Below are 22,894 nucleotides of genomic sequence, written 5' to 3'. Positions count from 1 at the left end.
GACACCGGTGAAGGTTGTACCAGTGGGCCCTGTTTGAAATTGTTTAATTTGTAAGTTCGTTCAATTTATTTATTTGTGCTGTTTACACAATGTTTAAGTTTTCAAGTTTGTAGGTGTCCAGGTACAGAAACTGAATAATCAAATGTAAAATAACACTGCTTAGTTTTCTTTCTTTCATTTTCTTGGATTAACATTAAAGACACTGACAGCAGATAGTAAATTAGGTGTGGTCACTTTAAGAGACAGAGCATCCATTTTAATGATACACATCCGATTTCTTTCTCAACTGTTTACTTTCACCTAAGATATAACCACAGTTTTTTTCGAACACACTCTCCAAGATGGTATTTTGACATATTTTTTATGTATTTGTTGGTAAAAAAAAAAAAAAAAAGCAAGAAGGTGCAGAGTCGGTGTTTAAGCTCTTTAAAACACGTCTCTGCATGCGCCCTGAACACCAGAAGACAGCGGTACTGAATTGGACTCTTTCACATCCCTCTCTGTTTGTTTAAACTGTGATTTGTATTTGTTCGTTCAGATGCAGGAGGAACGTCCTGAAGGAGATCTCGGTTCAGTGATGCTGTCCGTGAGATGCAGCTCTCTGCGTGCGCACCGAACACAACCTGTGAGTAACCAACTACTCAGTACAGCTTTCTTACGTTTGAATGCTTTAAACTCTTTCAAATGTTTAAATTGGCAAGGTTTAAAAACACGTGAACATGAAAAGCTTTCGTGACGACACGCAGCAGCGGCCTGTCCACTGCCCTGAGCATCTTTTGAAGCTGGCCTGAAAAAAATGTACCCTTATGATTGTCTTGTGTTCCAGGGTGATATTTGAGAAATGAGGAAGGGACTGTTATTATTAGTTGGCAACAATACCCTTTGGATGCAATGCATGCTGTTCCACATTGTGAAATACCTGGGTCATGATCAAATAGAGTCATATGACAGAGTCATCATTAATGCTGCTGAGTGTCATGTGTCTGAAAACATCTGCAAATCACCCTCACCCTCAGTTATTATTCTGATTTCTGAAGATCATGTGACACTGAAGACTGGAGGAATGATGCTGTAAATACAGCTGTGCATCACAGAAATAAATTACACTTTAACACAGATTCACACAGAAAACAGTTATTTGAAATAGTGAAAATATTTCATATGAGATATAAAATATGAAAAGAATAAAATCTAATACAAAAAGCCCTAAATAAATCAAAGTGCATTAATCCCAAACAAAAGTGATGAACATTAATTGGTTTAATGGCTGATAGAGCAGAACTAGACTCAGTATGTTAAATAATAAACAGTGAATGTGATATTAAAGCATTGATCTCTCCATAGTCTCCGAGCTGATGCTGATTTGAGCTCTTGAGATGGTGAAGCAGGCGTGGATTCTGGACTGAGATGAGGAAGTCCTGGATGTGTTAAATGCAGTGAGATCAGCTGAAGATCAGATATCTGGGCTGGAAACATGAAGACGCTGCTGGCTTTGTGTTCGGTGCTGCTTCTGACTGGAAGATGCTCGGCACAAACACCACAAAAATGCCGTAAGTCTTCAAAATAGTTTTATGTCAGATGTTGTTCAGTTCATTTCAAACATTTTTCAGAACAAACAAGTTTCAGTTTTAGGCAACACTCAGGTGCTACACTGCATTTAACCACTGATTTACAAAAATAATTTCTTTGTATTTTTTATATCAATATGGTACAAGATTATCTTATTTAAATCATCGTTATAAACAAGACAGGATCAAATTTACTCTAAAAGTAATCTGATTATAGTACTTACAATTTGTAATGTAATAGATTACAGTTACGAACTACAGTTTTTGTGAAGTAAATCATGTTGTGTGTGCCACAGAAACTCCACGGCTGCTGTCTGGCTCTATAAGCTTGGTGAGTTATGACATATTAAACATTATAAGAAGACAGCAGAGCAGAGCTCATTAATGACATCCGCTCCCATGATGCATTGCGAATCCACTTGCATGATAATCAGTCTGGAGTTTGTTCTGTTTGATTGTATGATTCACTGAGATTCACCAGCAGTGCATTGTTAAAGAATGTAAGACTTGTTGTGTAATGTGTCTGTATATATAAAGCATGACCGGGTGTGTTTCAGAGCACTCAAGATGGCCAGGTCTGGGCAGTGGCCAAATATATTTATGATGCTTTGGGCCAGCGCATCCGTTTATGGGAGACGGGTCATGTTCAGAACAAATCGTTCTATGTGGATTTACTGTTCCTGTTTAAAAAGGTGAAGCACAAACACAAACTTCACTCCACATCCTCGTCCGTGCAGCTTCAATATACAGAGAATATCACTCAAAAACATGCGCTTTGTTTGATACGTGTAAATGAAATTCACAGAAAAGTCTCAAAACTACACAGAATGTGTGCTGATGTTTAATTGTGTCAAATATTGACTAAGTTTCTAAATAAACATTTACTAAATTCACCAAAACTGTTTTAATGTCATTAATGTTGTTGTTAGTATAATTGTTTATCTTAATAGCCTTTTATGTCATAAATTTGATTATTCATTTTAACCTTTTAATAGATTCATATAATTTATAATTTACTTTTTCTTTTTTTTATACATATTTTTGACTATTTATTTGAGAATTATTTTGAACTTGAATTGACTTTTGAACTGATAATTATGGCTTTAATCTCAAAGTGATTTTTTTTTTCATAATCTACTTATCATAATTTGAGCTTTTACCATAATTATATATAAATGTCATAAATTTGACTTTTTGTCTCATAATTCACTTACAACTTTGACTTATATCATAATAATGACTTCTATCTAAATTGACTTTTAATATCATATTTTTATTTTTATCTCATAATTGTGTTCGTCAGAATTTAATTGATAGTCCATCATGAGATAAAAAAAGTCAAAATTATTTTCAACTTCTCATAATCATGACTTTTTATATCATAATTTAGAATTTTTGTCTTATAATTATAACTTTTTATCTTGTAATTTACTTTTGTCATAATTTTGACTTTTTTAATCTATCTTGTAATTAGGACTTTTGACAATTTTCACTTTTTATCTCATGGTTATGGTTTTTGTCATGACTTCGATTTATCTCATAATTTACGTTTTATGTCATGATTTTGTGTTTTTATCTCATAATTATGACTATGTCAGAATTGCAATTATCTATCTTATAATCATGACTTTTTATGTAATCATATGAATTATCTCATAATAATGACTTGTCATCGTTTTTATTTTTTTATTTTATAATTATTTACTATGAAGACTTTATGTCATCAAATAAATTTTCTCATAATTATAAACTTTGTAAGTGATAATTATGATTTATCAAAACATTATTATTATTATTATTATTATTATTATTATTATTATCACATGGCAGAAACGGCTTTCATATAATTAAATGTGTGTTTTCCTTTATTTGCTCAGGGTGTGGTTTATACCATCGACGACAGGAACCAGACGTGTCAGAAGAATCCTCTCAGTGACCAGTTCCACCCCTTCCACATTCCCCATAATGCCTCGCTGCAGTCGCAGGTGATTCTGGGAGGATCCTCATCACGTAAGGAAGGTCTGCTGGTCAACACCTGGAAGGGAGATGTACCTGAGATCGGAGGTGAATTAAACCAGAACTCAACAGCTGAAGAATCTAGTAACAGAAACCAATCAATGATGCATTTATACAGCGCTCTGTGAATTACTGCACACCCAAACCACTTTACAATAAATGAGTTCTAATAAAATTATAATTGTAATATCTGAAGGACGCAGGATGTATTTAAGATAATTTGCCATTAATAAAACAAGATGCAATGCATTTTCTGAGAAAAATAAAACAATTAGTCAAAGTTGAATACGGAATAAAAATGAATAAAACATGATTTAAAATGCATAAAAAAATATAATAAAACTCTGTGTGATGCATTTAAGAGGTTTATCTATTAATTAAACAGTTCTGAAATGAAATAATATGTAAAGAATAAAAATATTTAATTTGTATTTAAATAAACAATAAAATAACAAACGTTATAATATTTTTAAAAAATACATATCATAAAGTCTATTATATAAATATTTCACAAACATATGGATGCAGAATGATTTTCCCTTTTATAAAACAGGATGCAACTTCTAATCCATTTTCACACAGATGAACCGAATGAAATCAGATCCATCCTACAGTCTGTTTTATTGTTTATACTGCTTCACAGGAATCAGTCACATTACAAAGTAAAATCACTGCACGTACAGTTTGTAGCTGAAGGGTTTTAGATGAGCTGATTCTGTGCTGATTCATGTTTCATCTACAGAAGTTCCCATCAGAACTGTTGTGTGGTGTACTCTTAAAATCAATGCCTATATTTAGTAAATGATGTTTTTTCTGCAGGTAAATATCTGGCCACAGTCACAGAGTTCGGTTGCTTCCCAGTGTCCATGCTGTACTACAGTGCAAGGACTGGATGGATCGCCACAACGTAAGACACTGTTCATATTTGACAAGAAGCATAAACATAAACTGACAAAATCTAATTCTACACCGTGTCTGAATCACTGCAGTGTTTTCTCTGACCTTAGTCACAATCTTCATGTTTTCAGCTATTTTAATGCGGTGAAGGGGATTGGGGACCCGGAGCAGTTGAATCCTCCTCCGTTCTGCCCTGCTGCAGAGACTGAAGATCAGAAACTCGATTTCTTCAGCGCCTTCTTCTGAGGAATCTGTTTAACACGCTGTAACGCTGGCACTGAAATCACATGCTATGATTTGAACTATTCTAAACTCTTTGCTGCTCTTTGTGATTCAATCTAAAGCACTTTCGTCACTTACAAAAGGGAAAATAAACTTTCTTTTGTCTCAAAAACTAAATCTGAAACTTCTGTTCTAGCATAAGATTTCTATTTTTTTTTTTTACATTTACACTTTAGATTTATGCATTTAGCATACATCTTACAAATGTATGCATTTGTTTTATCAAGGTTTCTGCATGCATTTTTCTAGGTCTGAAGGAACAAGACTTTCAATGTGCAGAATGTTTTTTTTTTTTTTTTCGGGCGCCGCTGTGTATATGTGTGGATTCTGATGTGTTTGTACTGTGTCTTTTGTGACGGCGTAGAAAAAACATTGTATTATATTGTACTCTCTGTCTCTCTAAATATATAAATATATATACACACTAAGCAATAAAAACGATAAAATGTGTCCTCATTCAAATGTACCATCTTTTCCTGTTTCCATTGACACTGCGAACCATGCAGCTTCTTATTTTATTTTAATAATCTTTTAAAGATGTATTATATAAAATAGGACACTGCGCTACACAGTGACGTATCTATCTTCTACTGGTCCCACATCTTCAGCTGATGCGAATTCGCAGGTCATAGTTCACCAAACTTGAACTTTGGAACGCATGCGTATGAATGGAAGTCAACAGAACAAAACGTGTAGTGTTACTGTCCCTTTAAACAAGCGCCTACCTCCCGCTCTCTGTCATGAAGCCCATAGGGAAGTGACTTAAACTCTAATTCTTCGACTGACCGCAAAAAGGAGTCGGTGATTTCGGTCTATATAGCAAATTTTGCCCTTCATGACAACTGTGAGGGGGTGAATTTATTTATAACTCAACCTTTAAATTATATTAAGGCTTATGCATAATTAAGGGAATTGCCGCTGCTGTCACGGCGGTCGCGCTAGGTGGGCGTGGCTACAGCAACTAGCTCCCGCCTTTTTGCCCATTTTCAATTATCCGGGAGTGACGCGCTGCTTAGGTGGGGACGGCCGGCTCCGCCCACTTTTTGGCTACAAAACCGCTCTTCGGAAACCTATGTGTGACGTCACGGAGTGTTTGGGTGTGTGGGAGTATGGGGTTATATCTCTGCCACAATTCTGAGTGTGCAAAACTGCATTCTGCAAGCATGCAAACCAAACCAAAAACTACTTTTAAATCCAAAATTGATCTTCGTGCGCTCAAAGTATTTTTTATTTTGCACTTTTGCGCACTCAACATGATCTTTTGCGCTCAGAATCGTAGCAGAGATATAACCCACATATGGGAGCCGTTTTCACATTTTATCAAAAGAAAAATTATATAGGCCTACTATTAATTATTTTATAACACTCACTGGCCTCGTCTCATTTTCTGTGAAGAACATTTATCAGAGCAAATCTTCAAATGACCCCTCCCCTTTAACCTTGTTATTAGATGAGTTTCAGAGCAGGAAACGGAGTATTATTTTGGTTAACAAAGTTAAACATTGAGTGGATTAAAATGAACACACAGACACACAAAAAGTTTTTTTTTTTTTTTTTCAACTTTATTGCAATCGCTTCCATTGAGAAACATGCCAAATACATAAACTATTAAAACACTAAACCAACGATCTAAGAGAATAAAGCAAATCATTTAGAGAGAAGATCAGAAGAGTCAAAAAACATTTGTAAAAGGTGTTAAATAAGTGACTGAAAACACACTTGTGCTTCTGATTTGCATAAATCACGAGTGTCTCATATAAATCCGTGGCTCTTGATTGTTTGGTCCTTTAACTCTAATGGAGCTCTAATAATATATGAGTGAGTTACTGGTGCAAACCTACGATAATCATCCAAAACTACTGATCTCTTTCCTACAGCCCTGCGTTTCACCTGAACTTCATTACAGCGTTAGTACAGTTACCAGTTTAACTTCCTTCACCAAGGGTTTATTCATGAAATGACAAGAAAATTATATGAACCGTGAAACAAACGATCAGACTAAATAGAAAACCAAAGCATGGAAGCTAAGAGATCCGTGAAGCGTTTAAAGTACTGAAAGCGTTGTGGCATTACTGTAATAGAGTTGTATTAATTAGGTTCAGCTGGGAGTAAATCGTCTTCTGTTAAAGTAATAATTCAATCACAAGAAGAGGTCTTAAAAACAAAAGCAGAACTTTAACATCTCCTTTTGAGTTCCTCTGATGCACATGGGATAATAAAATACATGACTTTCTCTTTCACAATTCAGACTCATTCCACACAATTCTTTTGCAATTTTGACTTTAGTCTCTGAATTATAGAAACTTTGAGATCTAATTGTTTGTAATGTTCAGTTTTCATCTGGCATTTCTATTTTTTCATTTCCCCCATGAAATAAAAACCATGACATTTTCTCACAACTGCAGGTTTAGATCTCTTAATTCTGAGTTTACATCTTCAAATTAGTTTTTCCCCCACCATATCTTTATTTTAATTTTTTTATATCTTCCCCATTCTAAGATTTTGTGGAACTGTGATGTGACTGAATTCTTTGGGGACTCTTATTCTGCAATCCTGATTTTACATCGCACACTTCTTTTGATTTTATTTTACTTTTACCACAAAAGTCAGAATTGCAACCTTTAAATCCAGTTTATTTTTTTTATTTTTTTTGCTTTAAGAAACAAAATGTAAACTCAGAATTATGAGGGAAAAAAAGATAAAATACTCAAGATTTGTCTCTCTCTCACAATTCTGACTGTTTCTTGTAAATCTGTGTTTACAATCTTTAAATTATTTTTTTGTTTGTTTCCCAGTAACAAATAAATTACAACTATCTTACACTTCTGCCTTTTTTTCTTGCAACTGCAGGTTTATATCTTCCAAATCAAAGATTGTGTACTGTGAGGTACAAACTCAAAATTATGAGAAAGAGGTCAGAACTGTGATTTAACTCTGAATTCTCACAATGAAGTTTTTTTGTTCTTCACCACAAATATTTAACTATTTTCCATCAATTGTGACTTTCTGACTCTGATTCTGTGTTTCTATCTTGCAGTTATCCTGCAGAAACGGTCTGAATGGTGAGAGGAGTCCGAATGCCTCGACTCCAGTGTGGATGTGGGAGAGATGAAGGCTGTGTTTAGGAGCTGGAGGATCAGAAGACGAGCTGCTGTCTTTGGCGCGTGTGTGTCCTGAGAGCGTGGGATTGTGGGAGCTGTGTTTAGGTCATGAGCAGGCGATGCACGCGCTGAAGCTGCTGCTGTGACAGGACGAGGCTGTGAGTCTGCTCCGCACCACGAGCGCAGGGAATCATCACCTTCCCCACCAGCACCGAGCCGCTCTGCTGCTCCGCCTTGGCCTGACACACACACACACACACACCTGCAGCGTTACTCCTGAACACACTCACACAGCTACACACGTGTGTGTTTGTGTGCTCTTACCTTCACGAAAGACACGGAGGGGAACGAGGCGAAGTCTGATGACACACAAGCTCCAGGCTGCTGCGACACGACGTGCTGCGATACCTCAGCCTGAGACACACACACACACACACACAGTACATCATCAGAACAAACCGTCCGTCCAGCACGTCACTCGAGCCTTCACCCTGACACACACACACACACCTTCAGTTTGTCCAGCGCGTCGCTCAGAGACTTCATCTTGGCCGTCTGCTCCAGAAGCTGAGCGCTTGCACTCGCTGCACACACAGATATCACACAGTCAGACAGGGCTACACATTTATCAACCAGAATGATTTACTTTTTTTTAAATCAATATTTCTCGTCAAAAAAAAAAAAAAAAAGTGTTCCTCACAAAAAGTTCATTTAGAAAGTGTGTTCCTCATGAAAGCTTTTTACCCCTTTCATAATTATTATTTTTTATTTCTCATCAATAAGCATATTTTCTTTCTAATCAAAAACCTTTTCCCCCTTATTATAAAGACATTTTCTGTCATCAAAAAATCCTTTTACCTTTCAACATTTTCTTTCCACACAAAAAAAAAAAAAAAAGATAAAAATACTAAAATATTTTTTTTTGAGTAGAATTTTTTTTTGAAAAAAGAAAATAGGAAAACAAAATTTTGCTTTAAATTCATAAAACATTAGCCTCTGCACATTAGGACTCTTTCACTAGTTGCAATTATTACTTACCGAGTTAATTATGAGATAAAAAGACTTTGTGGAAGTTATGACTTTGTAAGTCGTAATTACAAGATAAAGGTGAAATTATTACTTTTAAAGACAATGTTGACCTCATAATTATGATTTATTGTAATACTTGAGATTTTCTTTAAAAGCATAATTTTTTATATTGCATGGTGGAAATTAGCTTCAAAAACAAAATGTTTTTTTCTGAAGTGAATGAAATAATCTTTATTTTTAATTCCAGCTGTCTTCTTCCACGGGAGCTGTGTGTGTGTGTGTGTGTGGGCATGTTTTTGTGACATATCAGGACACAACTCTGTATAATGTCATGGGTATGACACAGATATTACAAGGAGAGGGTGACTTATGAGCACATAACCCATGTCCCCATTTTTCAAAACACTTATAAATCATACAGAATGAGTTTTTTTGAGAAAGTAAAAATGCACAAAGTTTCCTGTGAGGGTTAGGGTTAGGGGTAGGGTTGGTGAAGGGAGATAGAATATACAGTTTCTACAGTATAAAAACCATTACACCTATGGGATGAACACACTTTACACAGAAACAAACGTGTGTGTGTGTGTGTTTGTGTACGTGTGTGTGTCTCTGTGTGTGAGTGCATGTGTGTGCATGAGTGTGTGTTCTCACCCGAGGTCTTCCCGCTGATGTCGACGACTCTCAGGCCCGCACTCATCTTCAGCAGGTTGTTGAGCAGCAGGTCAGTTCTGCGGTACAGAGATCCGGCCGGAGCCTCCTTCATCACTGAGGTCATGTTCACCGGCTGCAGCGGAGGCAGAGACGACAGCTGCGCTCGCATCCTCTCAGCCTGCAGGGTCAGAGGTCACCGAGACGGTGAGAGAGAGTCTGTGTGTGAGTGTGTGTGTGTGTCTCACACTGACCTTCAGTCTGTAGTTCTCACTCTTCAGCTGTGTGTGTGTGTGTGTGTGTGTGTGTGTGTCTCACACTGACCTTCAGTCTGTAGTTCTCACTCTTCAGCTGTGTGTGTGTGTGTGTGTCTCACACTGACCTTCAGTCTGTAGTTCTCACTCTTCAGCTGTGTGTGTGTGTGTGTGTGTGTGTGTGTCTCACACTGACCTTCAGTCTGTAGTTCTCACTCTTCAGCTGTGTGTGTGTGTGTGTGTGTGTGTGTGTCTCACACTGACCTTCAGTCTGTAGTTCTCACTCTTCAGCTGTGTGTGTGTGTGTGTGTGTGTCTCACACTGACCTTCAGTCTGTAGTTCTCACTCTTCAGCTGTGTGTGTGTGTGTGTGTGTGTGTCTCACACTGACCTTCAGTCTGTAGTTCTCACTCTTCAGCTGTGTGTGTGTGTGTGTGTGTGTCTCACACTGACCTTCAGTCTGTAGTTCTCACTCTTCAGCTGTGTGTGTGTGTGTGTGTGTGTCTCACACTGACCTTCAGTCTGTAGTTCTCACTCTTCAGCTGTGTGTGTGTGTGTGTGTCTCACACTGACCTTCAGTCTGTAGTTCTCACTCTTCAGCTGTGTGTGTGTGTGTGTGTGTGTGTGTGTCTCACACTGACCTTCAGTCTGTAGTTCTCACTCTTCAGCTGTGTGTGTGTGTGTGTGTGTGTGTGTGTCTCACACTGACCTTCAGTCTGTAGTTCTCACTCTTCAGCTGTGTGTGTGTGTGTGTGTGTGTCTCACACTGACCTTCAGTCTGTAGTTCTCACTCTTCAGCTGTGTGTGTGTGTGTGTGTGTGTGTGTCTCACACTGACCTTCAGTCTGTAGTTCTCACTCTTCAGCTGTGTGTGTGTGTGTGTGTGTGTCTCACACTGACCTTCAGTCTGTAGTTCTCACTCTTCAGCTGTGTGTGTGTGTGTGTGTGTGTCTCACACTGACCTTCAGTCTGTAGTTCTCACTCTTCAGCTGTGTGTGTGTGTGTGTGTGTCTCACACTGACCTTCAGTCTGTAGTTCTCACTCTTCAGCTGTGTGTGTGTGTGAGTGTGTGTGTGTGTGTCTCACACTGACCTTCAGTCTGTAGTTCTCACTCTTCAGCTGTGTGTGTGTGTGTGAGTGTGTGTGTGTGTCTCACACTGACCTTCAGTCTGTAGTTCTCACTCTTCAGCTCTGTGTGTGTGTGTGTGTGTGTGTCTCACACTGACCTTCAGTCTGTAGTTCTCACTCTTCAGCTGTGTGTGTGTGTGTGTGTGTGTCTCACACTGACCTTCAGTCTGTAGTTCTCACTCTTCAGCTGTGTGTGTGTGTGTGTGAGTGTGTGTGTGTGTCTCACACTGACCTTCAGTCTGTAGTTCTCACTCTTCAGCTGTGTGTGTGTGTGTGTGTGTGTCTCACACTGACCTTCAGTCTGTAGTTCTCACTCTTCAGCTGTGTGTGTGTGTGTGTGTGTCTCACACTGACCTTCAGTCTGTAGTTCTCACTCTTCAGCTGTGTGTGTGTGTGTGTGTGTCTCACACTGACCTTCAGTCTGTAGTTCTCACTCTTCAGCTGTGTGTGTGTGTGTCTCACACTGACCTTCAGTCTGTAGTTCTCACTCTTCAGCTGTGTGTGTGTGTGTGTGTGTCTCACACTGACCTTCAGTCTGTAGTTCTCACTCTTCAGCTGTGTGTGTGTGTGTGTGTGTCTCACACTGACCTTCAGTCTGTAGTTCTCACTCTTCAGCTGTGTGTGTGTGTGTGTGTCTCACACTGACCTTCAGTCTGTAGTTCTCACTCTTCAGCTGTGTGATGGCGAGTCGCTGCACGTCGATCTGTTGTTTGAGGAGAGGAGAGTCCACCACCTGAACCTCACCGGAGACACCCGACACCATTCCCCCTGAACACACACACACACACACACACACACACAACTCTTCAGATTTACTGTTTTCACTTTCAGTTTAGTTAAAAGTTGTAGTCCTTTTATTAGGTTTAGTTTAAATGGATATCTATACAAATAAATATCTAATATGCTGATATTTTTCAGCTGATTTTGGCCGATAGCTGAAGCCGATTTCTTTTTGTATGGAAACAACACCGTCTCTCTTGTGCAAATTTTTTTTATTACTTTTAGAGCTCATAATAACAATAATTAAAAATAAACTATTAAACAATGATTAAATCTTTATACAGGTGCTGGTCATATAATTAGAATATGATCAAAAACTTGATTTCACTAATTCCATTCAGAAAGTGAAACTTGTATATTATATTCATCCCAAATTCTGTATCTCAGAAAATTAGAATATTGTGAAAAGGTTCAATATTGAAGACACCTGGTGCCACACTCTAATCAGCTAATTAACTCAAAACACCTGCAAAAGCCTTTAAATGTTCTCTCAGTCTAGTTCTGTAGGATACACAATCATGGGGAAGACTGCTGACCTGACACTTGTCCAAAAGATGACCATTGAAACCTTGCACAAGGAGGGCAAGACACAAAAGGTCATTGCAAAAGAGGCTGTCTGTTCACAGAGCTCTGTGTCCAAGCACATTAATAGAGAGGTCAAGGGAAGGAAAAGATGTGGTAGAAAAAGTGTACAAGCAATAGAGATAACCGCACCCTGGAGAGGATTGTGAAACAAAACCCATTCAGAAATGTGGGGGAGATTCACAAAGAGTGGACTGCAGCTGGAGCCAGTGCTTCAAGAACCACTACACACAGACAGACGTATGCAAGACATGGGTTTCAGCTTCACATTCCTTGTGTCAAGACACTCTTGAACAACAGACAGCATCAGAAGTGTCTCGCTTCAGAAAGGACTGGACTGCTGCTGAGTGGTGCACAGTTATGTTCTCTGATGAAAGTAAATTTAGCATTTCCTTTTGAGATCAGGGTCCCAGAGTCTGGAGGAAGAGAGGAGAGGCACACAATCCACGTTGCTTGAGCTCCAGTGTAAAGTTTCCACAGTCAGTGTAGTTTGGGGTGCCATGTCATCTGTTGGTGTTGGTCCACTGTGTTTTCTGAGGTCAAAGGTCAACACAGCCGTATACCAGGAAGTTTTAGAGCACTTCATGCTTCCTGCTGCTGACCAACTTTATGGAGATGCAGATTTCATTTTCCAACAGGACTTGTCACCTGCACACAGTGCCAAAGCTACCAGTACCTGGTTTGAGGACCATGGTATCCCTGTTCTTAATTGGCCAGCAAACTCACCTGACCTTAACCTCATAGAAAATCTACTGGGAATTGTGAAGAGGAAGATGTGATATGTCAGACCCAAGAATGCAGAAGAGCTGAAGGCCACTATCAGAGTAACCTGGTCTCTCATAACACCTGAGCAGTGCCACAGACTGATCGACTCCATGCCACGCCGCATTGCTGCAGTCATTCAGGGAAAAGAGCCACAACTGAATATTGAGTGCTGTACATGATCATACTTTTCACGTTCATACTTTTCACTTGGCCAAGATTTCTAAAAATCCTTTCTTTGAATTGGACTTAAGTTATATTCTAATTATATAGATACAGAATTTGGGATTTTCCTTAGTTGTCATTTATAATGTCATTTTGTTTACCAGCAGTGGTTCCCGTGACGATGGAGGCGATTCCGGATGCTTGCGGTCCTCGGAAACCTTCGGAGGCTCGTGATTGGTTATTGATCCTCTGCTTTAGCTCCGCCTTCTCTGCCTCCAGCTGGTCGATGTCGGCCTGCAGCGCGTCCATCGTCTCCTCAAACTCCCTGCAGACAGAGAACAGCACTCATTAAACGCTTAAACTGAGAAGCGTTTGACAGCCAGCTCATCTGAGATCAGCAGAGATCTGTACTTCTCTTTCTTCTTCAGCAGAGTCAGAGCCTCGTCTAGTTTGGTCTGGATCTTCTCCACCCGCTCGTCTGCGTCTCTAGTCGACGTGTCCAGCTTCTTCTCCAGTAAACTCAGACGCACATTCGCCTCGCTCAGCTCCTCACCCTGAGGGATTGTCACTTAGATTTCAGATTTTAAGATGTATATATTCATGCTGTACCTGCAGTACATGTATGCTCATGTTTATTAGTGTATAACGTGTCGTGAGTGTTCTGTGATCTGACCTTGATCTTGAGGGATTTCTTCAGCTCTCTGATGACCGTCTCTCGGTCCTCCAGCTTGTTTCCCAGCCCCTCGGCGTCGGTCATCTCGGCTCTGACAGCAGCGGCGCGGATCTCCACCGGAGGACGCTGAACAGACGACACACGAGTCAGAGCAGTGGCATCATGGGATTGAGCGATCGTTACCGTCAGTGTGTGTGTGTACCGGACGCTGTGGCCGCTCCGCGTCGTATTCTCCCTCCTGCATGGCCGTGGCCATCTTGTTCATGGTGGAGATGACTGCGGCGCAGGACTGACGCAGACTCTCGAATGCATTGAGTCCCTGAGCACCAAACACCTGCCATCACACACACACAAACACACACACACATTAACTGAAAGTAAAAGTACAAGACAGTTCAAAATGAAAAAAAAGAGCAAATAAATATATATAACAAATGTTTTCTTACACCATTTTACTAGCGAAGATTGTTCAGTTACATTTAGTAGATGCTTTTTAAGGAAGCATACAGGTTGCAAAATTCATTTTGAAATGCAATATGTAAAATGGCAATGCATTTCTTTATTTAGATTTAAATTTTCCCATTAATATGTGCAACGTTTAGTGCAAAATGAAATGTATTTCCATTTCCTATACTAGTTTTAATATGTAAATGAAAAACATTTTAACATTTTATAAGTTGCAAAATTAAAATGAAATTGACTAAAAAACTGTAGCAAAATTATAACTTAAATGGCATTTTTCCTAAGTCACAGAATGGAACGCACAGGATTGTGGGATATCAAAGGCAGCGAAGGATACATGTCTGCTGCCTTCTCTCTCACAGTTTTTCATCACAGAACTGTGGTAAAGCAGAATCATGCATCAATCACGAGTAATGGCTTCTTCTCTGGATACTGTTGTTTGCACTGCTTTCCACATGTATAGTTTGTGTGTGTGTGTGTGTGTGTGTACCTGGTCCACGGCTTTGAACATCACGTCCTCTATCTTCAGTGCTGTCAGTCCCTCTGTCTCGGCCAGAGGAGCGATCATCTGAGCTCCTGCTGCTGCTACTTCCTGCAGAACGGCCACCACACGCGTCAGCTGCTTCCTGCAGTCTTCCAGCGCCTCGCCCACCTGCACACACACACACACACACACACACACACACACACAGAGAGAGACACACACACATACACACACACACACAGAGAGAGACACACAGACACAAACACACACACACACACACACACACACACACAGAGAGAGAGACACACACACACACACACACACAGAGACACACATCCACACACAGACAGACAGACAGAGACAAACACACACACAGACACACACATTAAATAAATATCAACACAGACATAAATGTAAAAAAGTACAAATAAAAAATACTAGTGGATAAACACCCAATTTTTCAACTAAAATGGCATTAGTATTAAATATAAAATCTAACTCTCATTATTAACAATGAAAGGTATATCAGTAACACCAGGCTTTGCACAGATACTGCACGACTTTAAGAACTTTTTTTTTGGTTTTCATTGACTAAAATCAGATATCTCCCTTTTCAAACGATATTGTTATTATCTTTCAAATTATAATAAACTTGGTGAAATGAAATGAAACAAAATGGTACTAAAAAAGTGCAGCACATGCAAAGCATACAATGACTGTGACACCCTTAGCATTTAAAGAATAGCAGTGCTGTGTAATGAATGTGATCTCCTCAGTAAAGCTGTTCTGTGATGAGCAGTGAATCATCTCCTGCTGTCAGATGAAGCACATTCACTACACAGAGCTCACTGACTACTACTCAAGATCACGGTCCAATTCATCTGTGATTATGAACATAATATTGCCTAATTGTCAGTGTGTGTATAAGAGTGTGTGTGTGTGTGTTTGATCAGACGTGAGCACCTGAGCAGGGAAGCTGAGCGCAGCAGGAATCCCCGGAGCATCTGTTCCTGGCATCCTCCTGCGGATCTTCTTACAGAACTGACCGATGTCTCCACAGGAAGTGTCCAGGTCCTTCAGGAGCACAGAGAGCTCCGCCCCTTCCTGTCCCGCCTGCAGGAAGGCCCGCAGACGGCCGACCTCTGACCCCATGCAGTCCAGAGCGCTCTGGGTGAACTGCAGGTCACAAATTTAGAAATCCAGAAATTAGAAAATAAACACTAATTAAAATATTAAACAATGATGGCACTGGCACTGAAATCACTGTAAATAAATGTGACTGAAGTCAAAATGAAATAAAGTGCTGTACCTTGATGTGATCGGCCAGCTGTACACTGCAGTCCTCCGGCTGATCCGACAGATGAACACTGTACAGTTGCTGCAACACACAGCATTCACACACACACATGATACAGAGATCTGATTCAGGGTGTGTGTGTGTGTCTCTGTCTGTGTGTGTGTGTGTGTCTCTGTCTGTCTGTGTGTGTGTGTGTGTGTGTGTGTGTGTCTCTGTCTGTGTGTGTGTGTGTGTATGTGTGTGTCTATGTCTGTGTGTGTGTGTGTGTCTCTGTGTGTGTGTGTGTGTGTGTCTCTGTCTGTGTGTGTGTATGTCTCTGTGTGTCTCTGTCTGTGTGTGTGTGTGTGTGTGTGTGTCTCTGTCTGTGTGTGTGTGTCTCTGTGTGTGTGTGTCTGTGAGTCTCTCTGTGTGTGTGTGTCTGTGAGTCTTTTTTTTTTTGTGTGTGTGTGTGTGTGTGTCTCTGTGTGTGTGTGTGTGTGTGTCTCTGTGTGTGTGCGTGTGTGTGTGTCTCTGTCTGTGAGTGTGTGTGTGTACCTGGTAGTACTTGATGGCTTTGGTGAGCGGCTCCACCTGCACCGTCTCGTCCAGCTGATCTTTATGCAGCAGGTCGATGAGGAAGTCCAGCGATCGCTCGTGAACGCTCATCTCAGAGTACAGCGTGCCCATGCGCTTGTACACCTCCACCCCGCACTGACTCAGAGCCCTGACACACATCACACATCACAGGATTTCTGAAGACTGGAGGAATGATGCTGAGAATACAGCTGCACGTCACAGAAACACATTACACTTCACAGTATATTACTGTTGTCTGTCCTGTATTTATGATCAAGTGATGCATCTCTGTGGAGCAGAAGCAGGTTCTGTGAACACCGTGTGATGAGGGACACGTACAGCTGGTATCTGTGCAGCGTGGCCTGCAGCAGCGTCAGGGAATACACCAGACCGGAGGCGAAGCTCAGCTGCTCTCCAGCGGCTCCTCTCAGTCCAGATCTCTCCGGAGCACTCAGATCAAACTTCTCCTGCGCCTGTCTGCTGATCAGCTCCGCCTGCACCACACACACACCATCACCAGACTACACTTACACACACTCTCTTCAGTTTATGTTAGATGTATTAATGTATAGTCACCTTGCAGATGAGTCTGGGGATGAGCAGCAGCACGAGGATGCAGTCGTGGTCTCCTCCGTGTCTCAGGAAGGACTCGGGCATGAAGGACATCAGCAGAGACACCTGACGGTTCGCCTGAGTCACCTCCATCTTCCGGAGCTCCATCTCGATGGCCTGCGCACACACACACACACACACACCTGTAGCGCTCGCTCTCGTGTGTTTAAGGGCTCGTCTGAAGTGTCGGCTGACCGTACCTTGGCGTAAGCTTTGGTCTCAGCAAACTTGATCTTGAAGTCGAAGAGCTCTGTGGTCGGCTGCTGCAGCTGCTCGGCTGAGCTGCTCTGCTGATTGGTCAGCTCTCGGTTCACTTCCTGTTCAGGCAGCAGAGAAAACCTCAGCTTTACAATGTGCCATACAGAAAGAATGGAAGAACAAGGGATACACAACTATGTGGAAAATCTGACAATCATTAACATAAGTCAGAAACGTAAGATGCAAACTCACAAAAGTCAGAATTGTGCGATATAAACTACTGTATCTACTGTAGTCTTGTCCCGACAGACAGTGTTGATGGTGAAGCGGTCAGCCTGAGCTCTGGTGTGTGTGTGTGTGTGTGTCTGACCTGCAGGTGTGTGGTGAGCTCTCTGTATTTGCTGATGGTCTGCTGATAGTCGGCCACCGTCTCCTGCGCTGCTTCCACTCTCTTCTGAGCCTCTCGGACCCGAGCGCCAGCCAGATCCAGCTGTTCACGCAGCTCCAGCTCTGTCTCACGAGCGTTCTCCTGCAGCTCGTCGTTCATCTCGTTAATCGCCTCCTGAACACGGTCAGAGAATCAAGATCAGCGTTCACACAGCGTTCACACAGCGGTCACACAGCGGTCACACAGCGGTCACACTCGCATGATTAAGAGCTGAACTGAGTCTCACCAGATCACTGACGGTCTCTCGCAGCTCTCGCACCTTCTCCTCCAGGTCTAGATTCCTCTCCGTCAGAGTCTCCACCATCTCCTCCGCTCCTAAAGACGCGTCCACCTGAAAACACACACACACACACACACACACACACATATAAGTAATGTACCAACTGTGTATTGTATCGCTTCAGTTGTGAGATCTTTACTTCTTCAGTATTGACACCTAAGTACCTGATCTGGATTGAATCGAGACTAAAATCTCAAGCTTGTGGATCAGATCATGAAATAATCAGTGTGTGTGTCTCTGACCTGCTCCTTGAGCTCGTCTATGGTGTCTTCAGCCTGCTTCATCTCCTCCTGCAGCTTCTCCTTCTGCGCTCTCAGAGTCTCCAGCTCAGAGTTCTTCTTCTCCATCTGTTTCTGGAGCTTCACGTGCTCCTGCTTCTCGGACGACGACAGATCCCTCATCCTGAACACACACAGAGACACACACAGACAGGTGAAGACGGAGCAGACCTGAGGAGCACAGGCGTGTGTGTGTGTGTGTGTGCACTGTACCTGACCAGGGCCTCCTTCAGGCGTGCGTTCTGCTCCTCCAGCTGCTTGACGTGGTAGCTGGAGGCCGCTCCGTCCGAGCCCTTCTCCTCGATCTCGTGTTTGAGGATCTCCAGGTCCATGCTCAGCTCCTCCACCTTCTCCTTCAGAGCCTCCACCTCCTGCTGCAGGGACTCGGCCCGCTCCTCTGCCATCTCTTTGTCCAGCGTGGCCATCTCGATGGCGTCTGCTGTGTCGGCCATCTCCTCCATGTAGCGGTCTTTAGCCTCCAGAGCCTCGCGTGCCTCCTGTGATCAGGACGTCTGTCAGACTTACAGCTCAACCATGTTCTCTCACTCTACAGCAGTTAAACCTGCTCGTACTTCACCACAGGCCACTAAAAACAGCTCATTAATACCAGAGCTATTAATGAAGGCAATATCCATTTAATTATCAAACCTGAACTTAAGGATAAACTAAACAGTTAAGCAGCTCTTTGAGATAATCTCGCTGCATACGTTACTTTTTTTTCTCCATCTTTATTTATTCTCATATTACTATAATTTTATTTTCCATTTGAATTTTTCGGATCCTGTTTTAATTGTTAAAAACAATTTAAGCAATCCAAACTGACTGAAATCATGAACCTATTTAACCATTATTACAAAGTTTAATTTAAATGTACATTTAAAATGGGCCCTATGTAATTAGTTTTATTTTATTTTTTCAGAATTCTGCATTTTCAAATGTTCTGCACAGCTCCATTTTAATTATTTATTCAGAGTGTGTGTGTGTGTGTGTGTGCGCGTGTCTGCAGCACCTTCTTGGCCTCCTTGAGCTGCTTCTGGAGCTCGTTCTGCTGCTCCTGCATCTTGCTCTTCCACTCCTGCAGCTGCTCCAGCTGGATCTTGTACTTCTCCATCTCCTTCAGCTTGGCTTTATCCTCCGAGCGCTTCATCCGCAGCGTCTCCAGCTTCTCCTCCAGATCCTTGACTTGAGCTCGGAGACTCTCCTCCTCCTGCACACACACACAGAGTCAGAATCTAGCAGTTGCTGAGACACAAGCATACACTTCTAACTGTACTGCACATTTCTGTGTGGCTGAAGTGCCTAGTGCAGAGGGAGAGTGCCGTGTGATGAAGGTCAAAGGTCGCTGACCTTGCTGGGGGTGGCAGGAGGAGGGGCGCTGGGGGTGCCGCTGGGCTGTGGTATGACAGGAGCTCCCAGTGCAGTCTGGGAAGATGCTGTGGACTCATTCTCTGCTAACACTGACTCTGAAAGTCCTGAGCCTCCGACCGAGGGACGACCCGCCTGTGGACAAACGTGTGCAGTTATTATCAAGCGGATGACATCTTGTTCCACGAGCTCAATCACGTGTCCTGCCTGACCTCTGACCCCAGCACACCCACACACACAGTGCTCACCAGACCCCTGACAACAGTGTGCTTCTGTGATGTCACTGACCCAGCTCACAGCTGCATTTACTGTAAATGCATCTCAAACGACTGTCGATTGAAGCAAAACAAGTCAACTGCATGACCCTCCAGAGTTTAAGTACTGATCACACTGGATCTGTTTACACCAGTACTGACTGTAGCTGATAACAGCAGCTGTAGACTGGGCCAGCGGTGCTGTGGTTACTGGTGAAGATCTCCAGAAGTGTGCGAATGGTTTGAGATCTGGGACATACCATGATGAGAGAGGGGAGGGAACTGGAGCTGGACAGACGGCCAGGTGTGTACCACTGTTACACATAATACACAACATCACACACCAACCTCACACTCGCTTACTGCCTCACACAGAGACAACACACAACATCACACACCAACCTCACACTCACTTACTGCCTCACACAGAGACCAACACAAACGCTCATTACACTGAAGAGATGACATCTGATGATCTAATCATCTCGTCACACAGATTCAGTGATAAACATGTTAATGTTGCAGAATCCCACCATATTTCACCGGATCATTTCCAGTAATAAGCCTCATTTACATGTGAAAAATGTTTATACAATAATATGTTACATAGTTCAGTTGCATGGTTCTTTTTGTGACCTCCAATTTGAATCTCAAACAGTAAAAATAGTATTCCATTCCAAACATTGACCCAGACATTTCCCAGAATGCTTTGTTGCGGTGTGAAGGCTCACCTTGGTACTACGACGAATAGGAGGCTAAGGGAGGAGCACAAAACACACAGAGGAATACAAAGAGAGAAGAGGGAACAGTTGAAGGGATTGCATGAAAAAGACGAGCAGGAAAGATTTTAACAGAGAAAGAGAAGCATTGCATGAACGGATGGAGGAACACTGAGGATCTGCAGCTTCCCTTAAACCACATCAGGAAATGAATATGATCCCACAACCACAAAAGTCTGGAAACTCATTTCTGCCATGAGAGATTTTTTTTTTTTTTTTTTTTTAGTTTCTTACAAAATCTGAAAGTTTAGAAAAATAAATTCAGAATTGTGAGTTACAGACAACGCTGCAAAACAAACTTGCAAAATGTAAAAAAAAAAAAAAAAAAAAAAAAATTACCTTTTCTTTATTTATTCTGTGGCAGAAATGGGTTTTCATAAAAAGGTCACAGATATGAACTTCAATATGAGGAACTTTGGCTAAATCAAGGAGATATTTTCATTATTCACTATACACCGTGTGGCAATTATTATTATTTTATTCGCTATTCTTTTTCTATTCTGTTTACTTGCTTTCTTTTTATTTAAAATGTATCTTTGAACTAACAACTTTTACTGTTATAGCACTAGCATATCATTGCTCTTTTGTTGATTTTGATTGCTTTCAATTGTCCTCATTTGTAAGTTGCTTTGGATAAAAGGGTCCTCTAAATAACCAAATGTACATCTAAATCTAAAACATTCATATTTTGTCATTCTTATGTTGCCCCAATTTAAAGTTTGGTGTGACCAGATGTATCATTAGATGAACCCTGATTTAATATTTTAATCTAAATGCACAATCTAGCCTAAGTGTATTTTTTCCACATGCTGCACTCATTTGAAGGAGATTGTTGTTCCCTGTGACATTTGTGAGATTTAAAATATCTGAATAGTTAAGATCCATCTATGGTTTCTGACTGTGGTGACATGGAAAGATGAAGTGCGATCCGCGTGAGATCATGCAAGCATTTGGTGCGTGGGTGTTTCAGTCAGATGCTGGGATGGAAACTGCAATTTTACACCACAGAAGTGAAAACCACCAAAACAAAAGAACAGATGAAAACTGGTCAAATAAAGAGTGAATGTAAACAATGTGCAATGCTGTGTTCGGACACATGAGCTGGACCCACAAAGTATTGATGTACCTTCTTTGCTGTTGGAGTCTTTTCATCATGTTTGCAAAAACAGCCAAACACATAAAAACCTTCAGTTCCATCTTAAAAATATCATGGGTTATAGAGAAAAAAAAAAAAAAAATCCTGAGCCTGAACTCCATTTCTGTGGTGGTGGTGGTGGGGGGGGGGGGGGGGGGGCATCATTCAATGACTCTGGCAACTTTAACATTTGAAATGATACTATGACAAAGTTATCGCTTCCTTTATACAAACTGATCTGAATGAATGCTGTATCATACACTTGGCACATGATGATCTATATTACACTCATAGACACTAGGGGTGTGACATAAGTCTTAGCTCACCAGATGAGACGAAATACAGATACTGCACGCTGGAGAACTTAAAGCCATGATATCTATATCTATATATCTGTAAACAGTGCCTTGAAAAAGTTTTAGCCCCTTTCCACTTTTTTTTTTTTTTTTTATTGTATATTTGTCATGCTTAAAACGATTCTAACTAATTTTAATATTACACAAAGATAACAAGAGTAAATAACGACAAAAAAAAAAAATGTCCACTCCAAACCTGCCTAATAAATCTGATAACCGGTTGAGCCACTTTGCAGAAACAACTGCAATCAAGCATTTGTGAGAACTGGCAATTAGTCTTTCACGTCACTTGAAGAATTGTGGCCCACTCTTATTCGCAGAATTGTTTTAATTCAGACACATTGGAGGGTTTTCCAGCATGAATGGACTGTTTAAGGTCATGCCACAGCATCTCAATCAGATTTAATTCTGGACTTTGACTTGTCCACTCCAAAACCTTGATGTTGTTTTTCTTGAGCCATTCAGAGGTGGACCTTCTGGTGTTTTTGGATCATTGTCCTGCTGCATA

At 41.1% G+C, this 22,894-nt stretch overlaps 2 protein-coding genes across 7 annotated transcripts in view; one reads left to right on the top strand and one right to left on the bottom strand.

Annotated features, from left to right (window-relative positions):
• The first annotated feature begins 1,416 nt into the window (after positions 1 to 1,416).
• On the top strand, positions 1,417 to 5,219 carry LOC127962270 (ependymin). The gene is made up of 6 exons (XM_052561824.1): positions 1,417 to 1,550; positions 1,865 to 1,899; positions 2,126 to 2,260; positions 3,446 to 3,632; positions 4,404 to 4,491; positions 4,613 to 5,219. The coding sequence occupies exons 1-6, from the start codon at positions 1,475 to 1,477 to the stop codon at positions 4,725 to 4,727; spliced, it is 636 nt and encodes a 211-aa protein (XP_052417784.1). The 5' UTR covers positions 1,417 to 1,474; the 3' UTR covers positions 4,728 to 5,219.
• Positions 5,220 to 6,303: 1,084 nt separating this feature from the next.
• dctn1a (dynactin 1a) overlaps positions 6,304 to 22,894 on the bottom strand; it is a 22,359-nt gene continuing 5,768 nt past the window's right edge. For 2 of the 6 annotated variants that reach the window (XM_052561739.1, XM_052561740.1), the window contains exons 5-29: positions 22,022 to 22,039; positions 20,848 to 20,871; positions 20,377 to 20,430; positions 19,845 to 19,997; positions 19,507 to 19,704; positions 18,711 to 18,994; positions 18,462 to 18,621; positions 18,166 to 18,270; positions 17,862 to 18,053; positions 17,494 to 17,610; positions 17,258 to 17,410; positions 17,021 to 17,175; positions 16,661 to 16,829; positions 16,139 to 16,207; positions 15,793 to 16,005; positions 14,836 to 14,997; positions 14,086 to 14,217; positions 13,884 to 14,009; positions 13,622 to 13,764; positions 13,372 to 13,535; positions 11,568 to 11,689; positions 9,545 to 9,722; positions 8,375 to 8,448; positions 8,189 to 8,278; positions 6,304 to 8,103 (exon numbers count right to left, since the gene is read on the bottom strand). In XM_052561739.1, the coding sequence (XP_052417699.1) occupies positions 7,966 to 8,103; positions 8,189 to 8,278; positions 8,375 to 8,448; positions 9,545 to 9,722; positions 11,568 to 11,689; positions 13,372 to 13,535; positions 13,622 to 13,764; positions 13,884 to 14,009; positions 14,086 to 14,217; positions 14,836 to 14,997; positions 15,793 to 16,005; positions 16,139 to 16,207; positions 16,661 to 16,829; positions 17,021 to 17,175; positions 17,258 to 17,410; positions 17,494 to 17,610; positions 17,862 to 18,053; positions 18,166 to 18,270; positions 18,462 to 18,621; positions 18,711 to 18,994; positions 19,507 to 19,704; positions 19,845 to 19,997; positions 20,377 to 20,430; positions 20,848 to 20,871; positions 22,022 to 22,039 (3,393 nt within the window). In that variant the 3' untranslated portion in view covers positions 6,304 to 7,965. The remainder of the gene's footprint in view (positions 8,104 to 8,188; positions 8,279 to 8,374; positions 8,449 to 9,544; positions 9,723 to 11,567; positions 11,690 to 13,371; positions 13,536 to 13,621; positions 13,765 to 13,883; positions 14,010 to 14,085; positions 14,218 to 14,835; positions 14,998 to 15,792; positions 16,006 to 16,138; positions 16,208 to 16,660; positions 16,830 to 17,020; positions 17,176 to 17,257; positions 17,411 to 17,493; positions 17,611 to 17,861; positions 18,054 to 18,165; positions 18,271 to 18,461; positions 18,622 to 18,710; positions 18,995 to 19,506; positions 19,705 to 19,844; positions 19,998 to 20,376; positions 20,431 to 20,847; positions 20,872 to 22,021; positions 22,040 to 22,894) is intronic. The other 4 variants (XM_052561742.1, XM_052561741.1, XM_052561743.1 and 1 more) reach the window with 4 other exon arrangements.

This window comes from Carassius gibelio, chromosome B7, assembly GCF_023724105.1.
Source record: "Carassius gibelio isolate Cgi1373 ecotype wild population from Czech Republic chromosome B7, carGib1.2-hapl.c, whole genome shotgun sequence".
Lineage (NCBI taxonomy): Eukaryota > Metazoa > Chordata > Actinopteri > Cypriniformes > Cyprinidae > Carassius > Carassius gibelio.
This window is presented reverse-complemented; position numbering and strand designations above follow the sequence as displayed.

Excerpts from the sequence above, each read along its gene's own strand:
- LOC127962270 (XM_052561824.1), top strand. The coding sequence starts at position 1,475 with ATGAAGACGCTGCTGGCTTTGTGTTCGGTGCTGCTTCTGACTGGAAGA. Across the intron at positions 2,261-3,445 it reads TACTGTTCCTGTTTAAAAAG|GGTGTGGTTTATACCATCGA; the intron begins GTGAAGCACAAA and ends TTATTTGCTCAG. Across the intron at positions 3,633-4,403 it reads AGATGTACCTGAGATCGGAG|GTAAATATCTGGCCACAGTC; the intron begins GTGAATTAAACC and ends TTTTTTCTGCAG.